The following is a 12,729-nucleotide window of genomic DNA, read 5'->3' on the forward strand; positions in this document are numbered from 1 at the left end:
ACTATGACGTTTTACGCCTTACTATACTATGACGTTTTACGCCTTACTATACTATGACGTTTTACGCCTTACTATACTATGACGTTTTACGCCTTACTATACTATGACGTTTTACGCCTTACTATACTATGACGTTTTACGCCTTACTATACTATGACGTTTTACGCCTTACTATACTATGACGTTTTACGCCTTACTATACTATGACGTTTTACGCCTTACTATACTATGACGTTTTACGCCTTACTATACTATGACGTTTTACGCCTTACTATACTATGACGTTTTACGCCTTACTATACTATGACGTTTTACGCCTTACTATACTATGACGTTTTACGCCTTACTATACTATGACGTTTTACGCCTTACTATACTATGACGTTTTACGCCTTACTATACTATGACGTTTTACGCCTTACTATACTATGACGTTTTACGCCTTACTATACTATGACGTTTTACGCCTTACTATACTATGACGTTTTACGCCTTACTATACTATGACGTTTTACGCCTTACTATACTATGACGTTTTACGCCTTACTATACTATGACGTTTTACGCCTTACTATACTATGACGTTTTACGCCTTACTATACTATGACGTTTTACGCCTTACTATACTATGACGTTTTACGCCTTACTATACTATGACGTTTTACGCCTTACTATACTATGACGTTTTACGCCTTACTATACTATGACGTTTTACGCCTTACTATACTATGACGTTTTACGCCTTACTATACTATGACGTTTTACGCCTTACTATACTATGACGTTTTACGCCTTACTATACTATGACGTTTTACGCCTTACTATACTATGACGTTTTACGCCTTACTATACTATGACGTTTTACGCCTTACTATACTATGACGTTTTACGCCTTACTATACTATGACGTTTTTTAAAAAAATTTTGCCTTACTATACTATGACTGTTTTTTCAAATATTTTTGACCTACTATTCTATGTTGTTTTTTGGTGTTACATGTCTTATTATATAATGACATATTTTTGCCTTACTATATTATGACGTTTTTAAAAAAATTTTTGCCTTACTATAGTATGTCGTTTTTTGGCCTATTATGCCTTACTATACTATGACTTTTTTTGACATTTTTTTTGCCTTACAATACTATGACGTTTTATGCCTTACTATACTATGACGTTTTTAAAAAAAATTTTGCCTTACTATTCTACGTCGTTTTTTGGCGTTGTATGCCTTATTATATAATGGCGTTTTTGCCTTACTATACAATGATGTTTTTAAAAAATGTTTTGCCTTACTGTACAATGTTGTTCTTTGGCATTATATAGCTTATTATACTGTGGTGTTTTTTGACATCTTTTTGCCTTACGTATGACATTTTTTTTAATTTTCATGACTCACTAATTTAGCCTTGTATTGCTTTTGTCGAAGCATTATGACAGCAGTGTTTCTCGCCGCAGATTACTCCAACCATTGAGGACCCAGAGGTGTTCAAAGACATCGAGAGCCAGGTAGAAAAAGTTCTGAGACCTCACGCAGCCTGAACGCATCAGTGGGGACGACTGAGGAAACTTGGGCAAACACAAAAGTAGAAGTTAGTTCTCAGTCTTCTTTTCTATATCACACTGAAAGCACATTTACATCAGTAAGTTTTATCTTTGTTCCTCTGCCAAATCCATGAAACAGAATTAGTGCTTTCCAATTCTAATGATGAAATTAAGTCTATTTGAATGTAGTCTGAACAATACTGTGAAACTATACTGCACAACAAGCTATGTAGATTCATAATTAATTAATTGAAGCAATGTACAGCTGCTGTTTATATAACATCAGGATGAATGTAAATAAAGACCACTCATTCACTGACATTTTTTTTTATTGACAATGAAAATTTGTTTGCTCACCACTTAGTTTTGACCAAAGTACAAGAAGTAATAAATAAAAAAACAAAACAAAACAAATGAACACAAAATAAAATGATTCGTTGTTCGTGCAAATTGAAGATGTAAAAACAAAATTAAAAGCGTAAGACTTGTTTTGAGTCGTCCATCAGAAATAACTAAAAGACAGATAACAGGGCTGTACAATAGGTTACCCTGGAAACTCTGACGGAAACAAAGAGTTAACAGTTACACCAATGTAAGTCACAGCAAGAAACAGGTTTTTGTCATTAAAAGTCACCTCACTTCAACATGGTCATATACACTCTACGCACACTATGAGCTAAAGCAGTCTGTCTTTCAGTTATTTCCTCTGTTCTGTTGACGTGGTGTCTGAAGGATGAGGGGGAGAAGGCCAGCTTGGCTGAGTGTGTTTTTGTCCTTTTTGTGTTAGATGTATCTCCTGACAAAACATACAGTACAACAAGTGACAGGTTCTACGAACGACCTCCTGCTTTTTTTTTTCTTTTGTTCTCTGAGAAGAAGTTTTGTGCAACTTCGAGAGAGCAACAGCATCTCTTTGTTTTGTCCTTGGCTACTGAATAGTCCGTTGAGTTGATGCGGTTGTATCAAAGTGCTTGTCGTGTCGTTCCAGTGCGTTGATGCATCCTCTTTAAAATGCTCCTTTTTTTATGATAGCGAGTCCATAAGAAAGGATAATGAAGTTTGTTGGTGTCAGAAATGGGGCTCGAAGTGGTTTTTGTTAACCACTAGAGGGCAGGTTTTCACACAACATCCAGAGTCTCTTCCTCTCTATATGGTGCAGCACAGGTTCATCATCATAATCATCAGCACAATGAAAAAATAAAACCATATGTACAAAATGATCTAGGGGGAGCAGGATAATATGGAGACAGTTTAAAGAGCAGCATATATTAATCTATGGTCCACTAAATGAGGTGGCAGGGACATTTTTTTTGCACAAACTCTGAATAACTTTTTTTTTATACATAGATGTGTGTGTATATATTAAAAAATGGCATATTTATATTAATTTACAGATAACCTACACATCTCCTGTAGAAGAAATACACAGTACGTTATGCTTTGACAAGTTACTGTACATGTAAAAGGTAGAAATGGTGACAACGGGGGGGCAGCCTGCAGGACAGTTTAGCACCGGCATCTGGTGCCTACATTATAGGGAACAGAGCAGGGAGGGAGGGGGGGGCTGGGGTCAGAGAGGAGAGCAGGGCTTCTTGGCAGTGCGTGTCGTCAGAATGGTTTGTTCCTCGGCAGGGTGGCCCGTCCAGCAGCTCCATTCAGAACTGTACCTGAAGGGAAACACAACGATGAGGTTTTAATGAGAGTCTTGAAATCTTGAGTCAGTAGAAGTTTTTAAAGAAAAAAGCTGAATTATCAAAAGCTAAGAAGGCAATTTAAACTGTGACTAAGTCTATAAAAAGTGCTTATAAAAAGTATTCACCCTGCCCTTTGGAAGTTTTCATTCTTTGTTGTGCAACACTGAATTACAACAGAATTTAATGGGGCTTTTTGGACTTCACTCAACACAAAAGGCCCTTTAAATACAAAATACGTCTTATGAATACTTTTTTTTATTGAGTCTATCGTTAAGACCAGAGTGCTGTGAATATGTGAAATGAAAGTACATTGAAAAAATCAAATGACTTTTATATGCATCTAGAGCAGAACTAGAATTATGATTTTCTAAATACAACGCAGCATAACATTTATGAGTCTGAATCGAAGGAAGGCAGAAGGTTACAAAGGTGTTTTTTTTTTTTGTTTTCTGTGTCAATCTTGTGTGTATTTGTTCTTTGTGGCAACTGCTTGCACCAGGTGAAGTCACTGCATTTTATCATTATTATCTGTCTATTCTTCCTCTAACCTCTGCACTTCTTACATCCTTGGAGACGTGTAATGATAGTGGTATTGGACTAAAGGGTTTGTGGCCTGATGTGCTCCTTGCAGCCAGATGCCTAAACTGGCAAATACAGATGTACTGCAGTCGGGTTTTGAACAATTGTGATTAGAAAGAAACCTTTCAAGACTGGGATTTATCATTCATGTAAATGCACTTTATATTTCTTTGTCTTAGCCATCTGGGCTCCTTATGCTAAACAACACATGCAAAGCAAAACTGAACCTTCTCTGCAGCTTCTGGCATCTGGTTGCCACTTAAATTGTGAGGGAATTTCACTACAACACAGATGCAGAGAGACAGTGCAGTCAGACAGCGTACAGCATCAAATCAAAGCAAACACTTATGAGGAATGACACTTGTTCATTGCACCTGGCAGTACAAGGAAAGAAAACTAGGGCAGGCTCACTTTGTAATCTGTAAAGTTTGGATAACTCTCACAATGTCTACTTTTAGGAGCCTTGATCATGTAAATGAACTTTGTAAACTAATCTGTTTAAGATACTGCAGGTCTCATTCATTTGAAGCAGGTTTCCAAAGCTTGGACCATGAGTGACTCATCTTTTCCTGGACCGACATTAAAGTGGGAGACATCAGTACGAGAGTGTCTCCCATCACCTTATCACAGCTACCTGGCAAAAACACCGCAGAGACTCGCCAAGCCGATGAGACAAACACACTTATCTTGGGAAACATTTGGCCCCACTTCTCTTTAATCCAATATCTGTTTTAAGTACTTCTGAGGAAAGCTGTGTATTTGACAGAGCGAGAGTCTGTGTAATGTTACATACAGTGTACAGTTTAAGGTCCCTCTCTTCCTCCTCCTCTCAGCAGGAGTAGGTTCTCACCGTGGAGCTGTCCAGCCGCTGCACCGCAGAGGGTCCGACTGTAGGGGGAGACAGCGAGAGAGAGAGCTCTTTAAGTCTGAGTGTTGAGGCTCTTACCACATCAGATGGACCCAGAGTGAGAGGGAAACCTTCCTCCACTTGGTTACCACCCCAAACAAAAAATAATGCCACAAGATGAGACGTCCTCAACGGGTATGAGTGAGATCACAGAAACATTTCTTCCACACCACAGAGATTACTTGATAGTGTCACCTCGGAAGAGAAAGCCGTGGATCACACACACACACACACACACTCAAAGGAACGTTTAGTTTTGAGTGGACACCACCAGCAACAAGATTGGAGTGTAGTGTGGACGTCACGGACCAGGGAGCACAGAGAGTCGAGACAGAGGAACACAGGAAGGCTGTGTCAGTGTCAATGGGAACACCTTGTTAGAGGAGAACACTGGCTCAAATCGGTGCAGTGTCAGATGATCTCCAGACATGTATCACAACTCACGTGGCGTAATTTGTAAAGACACGGTCGCTAATACACTCTGCATCCCCTTAAAGGATGATTCTAGTTTCTCATAACTTGAGTTTGATCATTTATTCTTGACACTGGAAACAGCAGTAGACAAAACCACCTTAAATCAAGATCCATTTATTCACTTATTCTGGAGCTTTCGTCCATATCATCTGGTCTTTATTATCAGATTGAGTTAACTGTCGTCATTGGACTAAAAGTTTTCAAACTTTCCATGATTCTTGTCCATCAATGTTAGTAACAAACTGAGCTTGACGGTTCAGTATTGACAGTGGAAATGATGTCTAGAGGTGATCACCATCATGCAAAGTTTCAACATCTACAGTCAAACTCAACCTACTGCTGAAGTCTGTGGCTGAAAGCTCCAGAACAAGTGAAGGAATGGATCTTGACTTTAGATCGTTATGTCAGCTTGAGTTTTATTTTGTGCAGATCTGGTCATTGTTCCTACTGGTATTAACAACTTTGAATTTACCAAAGTTAATAACAGAGATCTGGGAAGGCGACAACATCAATAGAAGTTAGCAAGGGGCAAAAATAAATGAGCAGTGAGACAATTATACAGGTTTTAAACACAGCCTGTGGTTCGCCAAACTTACTTGGAAGAACAAACTAAGGCAGTTGGTAAAATTTATATCCAAATTGACCGTTGTAAATGTCCATCACAGTTATCCTGTGTAGCCAGGATTCTTGCAGACACTCACTTGAGTTAATTTTACCTCCAAATGAAGTGATTTAGATAACTTGTGTCTGACTGCTCGTGTTTCTTGCCCAGTTAGCCTTTGTTGAAGCAATGTTGCTGTGTTCCCAGATCTTAGCAAGTTCTTTATCAGAACAAATTGAAATGATGCCCAGAACTACTCAAATTAATCAAATAAGAACTAAGTTGTAATAACGTAGGATTATCCTTTAACAAAAGCCCGTTTCAGCCAGCGTCCTCTTTTAACAGCAGGGGGATAAGGAACGACACAAACTGCCAGTTTGAGTTCTCGAAACATCCAAGACACGACCTATGTAAACCTCCTGATTCAGGCCAACTTACATAGCACCGCTCAGCCACCTTTTGTTTTGCTGCTTAGTTTCTGTAACTTCAAGGGTTACACCAGCAAGCATGGGTCCTAATCCATAACTTGACCCCCCCAGCTTTTACCACCAGGGTGACTAGACACAATGACTATTTTGCAACTCTGCAAAACAACACCCTTGGAGTTGGATATTAGAGAGATTTAAGAGTAGTAGAGTAAAAGAGAAGAAAGGTGAGGGTGAGAGGCCACAAAGAAAAGGAGAGATACAGCAGGACAGTGGTTGGCAGAGACCATGTGAAGAGGAGGGAGTACAGGTAGAATATTAATAATACACGCAGGGCTAACAAGCCCAGAACCTTCATTGGGGCATATCTGACCTTGATACCAATCCAAATACATGTCGTCAGGACTGTCATCCAGCGCCTCATAGAGGACTGCAGAGCAGCCGTCACAGAGTCGGAGAGAACAAGAGACATGGTCACAAAACAGCACGGAGCAGCGACTCCTGCGCTCAGCTGTGGTTTTCTTTCATCTATCTGCGCAGCCGGTGGATTTAACCTTTGTTTGCGTTTGAAGGCCACACTTCACATACATATCTGCCTTTAACACAACTCATGTACAAATAAGATAAAACATATCGATTAGCGTGGAAAAACAAAAACAATCTGCCGGTGGGCGAACTGTGAAATAAGGTGGAGAGGCAGGCACTCACCCTCAGGTGGCAGCCTCCGGGAATGACCGGACGTTGCGGTGAGACGGAAACCAGCAGGGAGAGTCTCTGCTGATCCGGGCATCATACTGATACCGTGAACGTCTCGGGGCGGGAACTGCCTCCTCCACGATGGACCTCGGAAGTCTTTGTCGTCACACTGACGGACAGAAAATATAATATTGTTCACTCGTTCTCAGACATAAACACGAAACGACTGTTGAGTTACAATAAGCTTCATCAGCGTATTATCTTCGTCTGTGTTTCTGGGCACACGTGTCATCACTTAAAGGGAAGGTGACACGTTCCTTTGACTTAAAGGTGAAGTTGTTTTCCATTAAAAGCAAGTACTTTCCTCTAAAAATGGTCATTGCACAAAAATAAAAATAAATAAGAATAAAAATCCCATATCTAGGCAGGTGTTGAACAGTCTTTGGTTTTATTATTGATGTTAACTATGAGTACGTTTACTATCTCTGGTTTAAAAACCTTTATACGACTCATTTTGAGATACTGGGAAATCTGGGTCACTGTATTATAAGAGAGAAGCAAACTAGGATTTCAGCATCTTTCACACTGGACAAGAATAATTTAGAAAAAAAGGACGTGCGCACCCTCTAATCATGAATAAATGTATCATAATCACATACTTAGAAATGGATGAAAAATTACTCAGTCTGAGAGATTTAAATATATAATTTATCCCGTCAGTGAGAGCTAATAAATTCTGTTTACCCATTTTGAATTAATGAGGTTGGTGAACATGTAATTGTTGCGAATACTCTGAAACGACCGACACGAGCTTCGTCTGTTGTGACGTTTCACCTCACAGTGGTATGAGGTCAGTATTGTAGGTGATAGTCGCTGCTCACCTCATCCAGTCGCCTGTCGGTGCCCAGGGCCAGCAGATTGTTGTACTCTCGCTCCAGAATCTGACGTGCCTGAGGACAGAAAGGAAGAAAAAAAAAAACACATGATTTTCATAAGTGCAGTTATTTTTAGCAGCATGGTAACAGGAGCAGCTGATATATAAAGTTATTCGCGCTGCATATCCATTTTACCCGAGTATAGATGAGCAGTGAAAATTCACACGGCAACCTGCCAGAGTGACAGTTGGCAAATCTGCATGTTCTGATTTTAGATTCCACCAGCTTTTGAGGGCTGACACCGACATACCTCTATTTTTGGACGGAAGGCGGTGACAGATGATATTTCTGCCCATATTCAGCACCTTTTAAATTTGGCTGTGTCAATGCCAAAAGAAACTTCAAAAAAAAAAAAATTATTATTCAGTGGTATTTAGAGCAGGATGATGCTGCTCCTGCCAAACCTTTACATTAGCCCTGCAGTCCAAAGTTAAAACACGTTAAAACAGTTTGCTTGCTGTCTAATGAATTAATACTGCGATGGGCTGTGTTGGTGTACCTGAGTGTTTTGGTTGGGGATCTGGAGGAGCAGCGCCAGGCTGCTGTAGTCAAAGTTGTCATCGAGGGCGACCAGAGCTCCGTGCACGCCGCTCTCCAGAAGGATGTTGGCGTAGTCCCTCAGGCCTATGCTCTGCACCCAACGGATGACCCGCTCATTACTCCACACCAGCACGTCTGCAGACACAAGCATAAAAATGCCATTTTAATCTTTATCTCAAATCTTTGTTTTATTTCTTATATTGATTTGGTTTGTTATTGTGTTGTTTTGATTTCCGGTGTATACTTGCCTCTCATTTCATGCTGGCTTTGCTCCCTGCGTCTCTCCAGCTCCTTCCTGTCATAGTTGAGCTTCTTCAGACACATGATTCCATACTGTAAACTTGTTCTGGTGTCAGAAAACACACACACACACACACACACACACACACACACACACACGCACACACACACACACACACACACACACAGTCATGTGATTGGACACACTTTCCATACCTTTTAAAAAAAAGGTATGTCTTATCGTCAGCATGAGGCAGGTGAGGTGAGTCCAGTACCTGTGGAAGCTGTCCACCATTTTGAGGTGCACCCTCAGGTCCTTCTTGGTGAGGTGGTCCAGCATGCGGGCATCCACCAGGCACTCCATGAAGTAGCTGCGGTACTGAGGTAGTCCTAGACTGGGCAGCCACTCGTTCCCTATCCACTCATGGTTCATATCGCCATAAGCTAGAGTCTGAGGAGAGACGTCAGTCAGCGAGCGCTACCCTTTCATTTGCTTCACTGATGATTGTGCATTTTCATATTGGCTGCGAGAGTGAATTCACTTACTTGTGCCCAGCTCCCCTCTTCAGACTCTGACTTCTGATTGGAACAAGGAAAAGAAAAGAGAAAGTATCATCTGATTGTGCAGCTGCAATCAAAATCTCCCTTACAATACAAGTGGCAAGTAATGCTAAACCAAACTGATCACACAGTGCAAGAATGCATACTGAATTTATGATCCAACTGAACAAGGGTAATAAACAATTTAAACAGTGCCTCTTTTATTTGCTCCTCTCGCGATCAAGTGTCAAATACATCCTGCAAAATATGTTCGTTACCCAGCGTTGAGTTTGGTTGAACTGGTGGTGCTCCCACATCTAAGTGGAAGCCATAAGAAGGAAGAAAGTTTCTTCTTCCCAACCCCTCTGCTACATTTTGACAAATCAAAAGAAAACCACAGGCAGCTTTCAAGACACGGTAAAAGGTTTGTGGGAGTAACTGTTGAGCAAGTAAAAAGGGAAAGAAAAGCTGAAACCTAAATGGCATGTGAATTAGTCTCTGGGGGGGGGGGGCTCTTACTCTTTTACTCTCAGATGTGGCCTCACCTGACAGTTCGCCTTTACTTGGGAAATGGATTACTAATGGGCTAAAAATGCCTTCCTGAAAAAATGGTAGAAGATCAGCTTTTAGCTTCGTACTTCCTGGAGCCAGATGGGAGGAAGAGTATATCTGCTGTATGTTGATCTCTCTAAGATGCAAACAGCCTTCACAATAAAGCCTTAAAATTGGATAATAGCCCATATGTGGAGACATGAGTGGCTCGAGATCAGCTTCTTACCTTAATTACATAAAGAAAAACCTGTCAGCTACAACCCCACAAATACTCACCCACAGCTAGTAACAGCCGGACAATGATGTAGAGGCTTGAACCTCACTGCACATCAGATCTCTACAAGTTTTGTTTTTAGTTCTGCATGTAGTAATGCTGCATTTCACATCCAGCTTCTTCTAACCCACTGATGTGCCAACCTGAGCCGGTGAGGTTTGAGTGGTGTTTTATTAACAGTGTCACAGGTTTATAAAAAAAAAAAAAGCTTCCATCATGAGCTTTGATAATGGAGATGAACCGTGTCGAACCTTCACCAGCTGCCAAAAGCTTAAAGCTGAACACACAGAGCTTGTATGTATCATTAAAGAACAGGCTTCTCCAACTGAATTCTTGCTTAAAGTTAGTGTTGACGAGGAGGTTCACAGATCAGGGAGGAGGTTACCTGACGCATGCCTTCTCCATCAGTCACCACCTCGGTCTCGCTTCACTCACTCCATGTGATACGCTCTCTCACACACTCATACACACATGACTGATAGAGAAAGAGAGGGGGGGGTGGGGTGGGGGGGTGAAGGACACAAGGGAGACTGACCGTTTTGGAAGGGGCTGCCAGGGTCTCCATCTCCTCATGGGTCACCCATACATTGCCTGATGGCTACAAGGGGCGGAGCCCGAGAGAGAGAGCGGCAGCGGGGTTGGTAGTAGAGGTCCGGTAGGAGGGGCAAGCAGTGTTAAAGAAGAAGAGCAGCACCACTGTAAGCCAATAGTGTTATAGCATCACAGTCAGATGATGAACTGGCCCCCAAACCCGCCAGGGGGTCAAAGGGCGTACACAGAGGACAAAAACACAAACAGTACAGCACAGAAACATCCCAACTCTAGCATAACACGTATAGAAATAAAGACAGTCGCCATGCACAATGAGGAAGACTGAATAAATTAGTACCATAACCATCAACAGACACATAAACCCCACATTACACATCCCTCTCCGGCTATATTCTAGCTGTAAAGGGTCAATTCACTCAAATTACAAAAATAAAAACTTATCTCTAGTGGTGGCTGGCCATGCCATCATATTCATATATGGCTTAAGGTTTTGATTTTCTTGATTAACCGATTGTTAAAGTCATAAAGCAGTGAAAGGTCGTCCAGTCCACTAAACCAAAAGATGTCTAATATACTATCAGATAAGACATTAAAAAACAAATCAACAGCAATGTCTCTCTACACAACACACTTTTACTAGGGAGTACTTCTTCAGTAGAAAAAATAAAAACAGTGGTAGACACTTGTCTCATTGGGGTGGAGGCAAAACTCTCAAGACAGATATCTCCAAACTTATCTGCATGGCTGCGAACCACTAGAGATAAATTAACTTATGTTTTTTTGTGATTTGTGTGAACAACCTTTTAAATGCTTATTTTACTATAATTGTCCATTTTGATGCATTGTTGTTGTGTCACTGCAGCAGCAGTGATTGTTGTGCAGGCACAGCAGCAGGTCAAGCTGTCATGATACAAACAGCATAAAGACTCTGGACTCCCAGCAGCGGACCCCTGCTTCACTGCATGTTTGAGGGGGGTGGGGGTCAAGTTTTAATATTGGAAGTAAAATGGCCAATTCCCTCAATTATCTACTCGACATACACGTCCAGCTGTGTTTACAGGGTCAGTTGACCCCCTCTGTTTAGTGCGTAGTGGGGGGGTTTAACTAAGTGTGACAACAGGCAGAAGGCCCGTCGCAGTCGGGGAAGGGGAGAGTTTGTGATCGGACGCGTGAATTTGCATGCTTTATAATGAGAATTTCATGAGGTGTGGAAGTGGAGCCAAGTGGTAAAAGAGAGGGTGGGTTAACGGGGGGGGTATAAGAGTACCAGCACAGTTATTTCACAACAGGAGAAAAAGTGCAAGAGCTTATGACGGTTGCATGCAGAAAAAGTGTTTAATGTATGTTCTCCGATATGTTTAAATACAACAGCTCATGTTTGTATGATGTATGGTCTGCACTGTTGGTATATTCAGTATAAAGCATATTAGTCCTTGCTCTGCAGTGTGAACAGTCGCTATCATTAAGGAACAACAGACTCCTTAGAGACCATATGCAATTACCATGACAACAGGGAGCTATGAAAGCGACTGGTGTGAAATAACTGGAGAGCTAAATTACAGTACACACTGCTGCTGGTGCTTGTTTTACAAAGCAGGCCGTCACTGACTCCCACTGTCATATTCACTTATCACAAAGACTGTAGGATTTTAATTTGGTGCCGTATAAAAGAAATACATCACCGACAAATGTTGCCGGGAGTGATTACGTGGTAACGGCTGTGTGTGCTTGTCGTCACCCACCTACACACGTGTCACCCATGTGTGGAGGAGTAAGCGGCAGTGAGGATGCTCAGTCATAAAAACATTTGTCAGAGCTGCTTTGAAGGCAGAAATGTTGTAATTACTTTTATTAAACATTACCTGCCTGTTAGCTTAGCTTAGCATAAAGACAGGAAAGAGGGGGGGAAACAGCTAGCGTGGCTCTTTCAAAAGGCAACATAATCCTACTAAATATTATGATACGACTTCTTTTTTCAAGTATCTTTGCTACTTTTTACTGCTCTCTGAAAAGATTTCATCGATCGTTTGTTCAAACAACTCAGAGTTCTAGTTCTTTGCCGTTATTTCTTAATATATCTTAAAGTCAGACACTGAACACCTGTCTCCGTTTTAATAAAGGTTGATCGACTGGACGCACCAGAGACGAAGATGAATAAGCCCTGGATTTTATCCTT

At 41.1% G+C, this 12,729-nt stretch overlaps 2 protein-coding genes across 2 annotated transcripts in view; one reads left to right on the forward strand and one right to left on the reverse strand.

The window, feature by feature from the left end:
• Positions 1-1,825, forward strand: part of acss3 (acyl-CoA synthetase short chain family member 3) — a 42,198-nt gene extending 40,373 nt beyond the window's left edge. Inside the window, exon 16 of the mRNA XM_022749583.1 lies at positions 1,458-1,825. Coding sequence (XP_022605304.1) covers positions 1,458-1,541 — 84 coding nt within the window. The 3' untranslated portion in view covers positions 1,542-1,825. The remainder of the gene's footprint in view (positions 1-1,457) is intronic.
• A 1,310-nt stretch (positions 1,826-3,135) lies between these two features.
• Positions 3,136-12,729, reverse strand: part of ppfia2 (PTPRF interacting protein alpha 2) — a 143,679-nt gene continuing 134,085 nt past the window's right edge. Inside the window, exons 22-30 of the mRNA XM_022749369.1 lie at positions 10,537-10,599; positions 9,164-9,211; positions 8,911-9,086; positions 8,644-8,741; positions 8,355-8,530; positions 7,802-7,870; positions 6,933-7,089; positions 4,668-4,705; positions 3,136-3,211 (exon numbers count right to left, since the gene is read on the reverse strand). Coding sequence (XP_022605090.1) covers positions 3,200-3,211; positions 4,668-4,705; positions 6,933-7,089; positions 7,802-7,870; positions 8,355-8,530; positions 8,644-8,741; positions 8,911-9,086; positions 9,164-9,211; positions 10,537-10,599 — 837 coding nt within the window. The 3' untranslated portion in view covers positions 3,136-3,199. The remainder of the gene's footprint in view (positions 3,212-4,667; positions 4,706-6,932; positions 7,090-7,801; positions 7,871-8,354; positions 8,531-8,643; positions 8,742-8,910; positions 9,087-9,163; positions 9,212-10,536; positions 10,600-12,729) is intronic.

The sequence above is a fragment of the Seriola dumerili genome, unplaced genomic scaffold, assembly GCF_002260705.1.
Source record: "Seriola dumerili isolate Sdu_G_001 unplaced genomic scaffold, Sdu_1.0 BDQW01000138.1, whole genome shotgun sequence".
Lineage (NCBI taxonomy): Eukaryota > Metazoa > Chordata > Actinopteri > Carangiformes > Carangidae > Seriola > Seriola dumerili.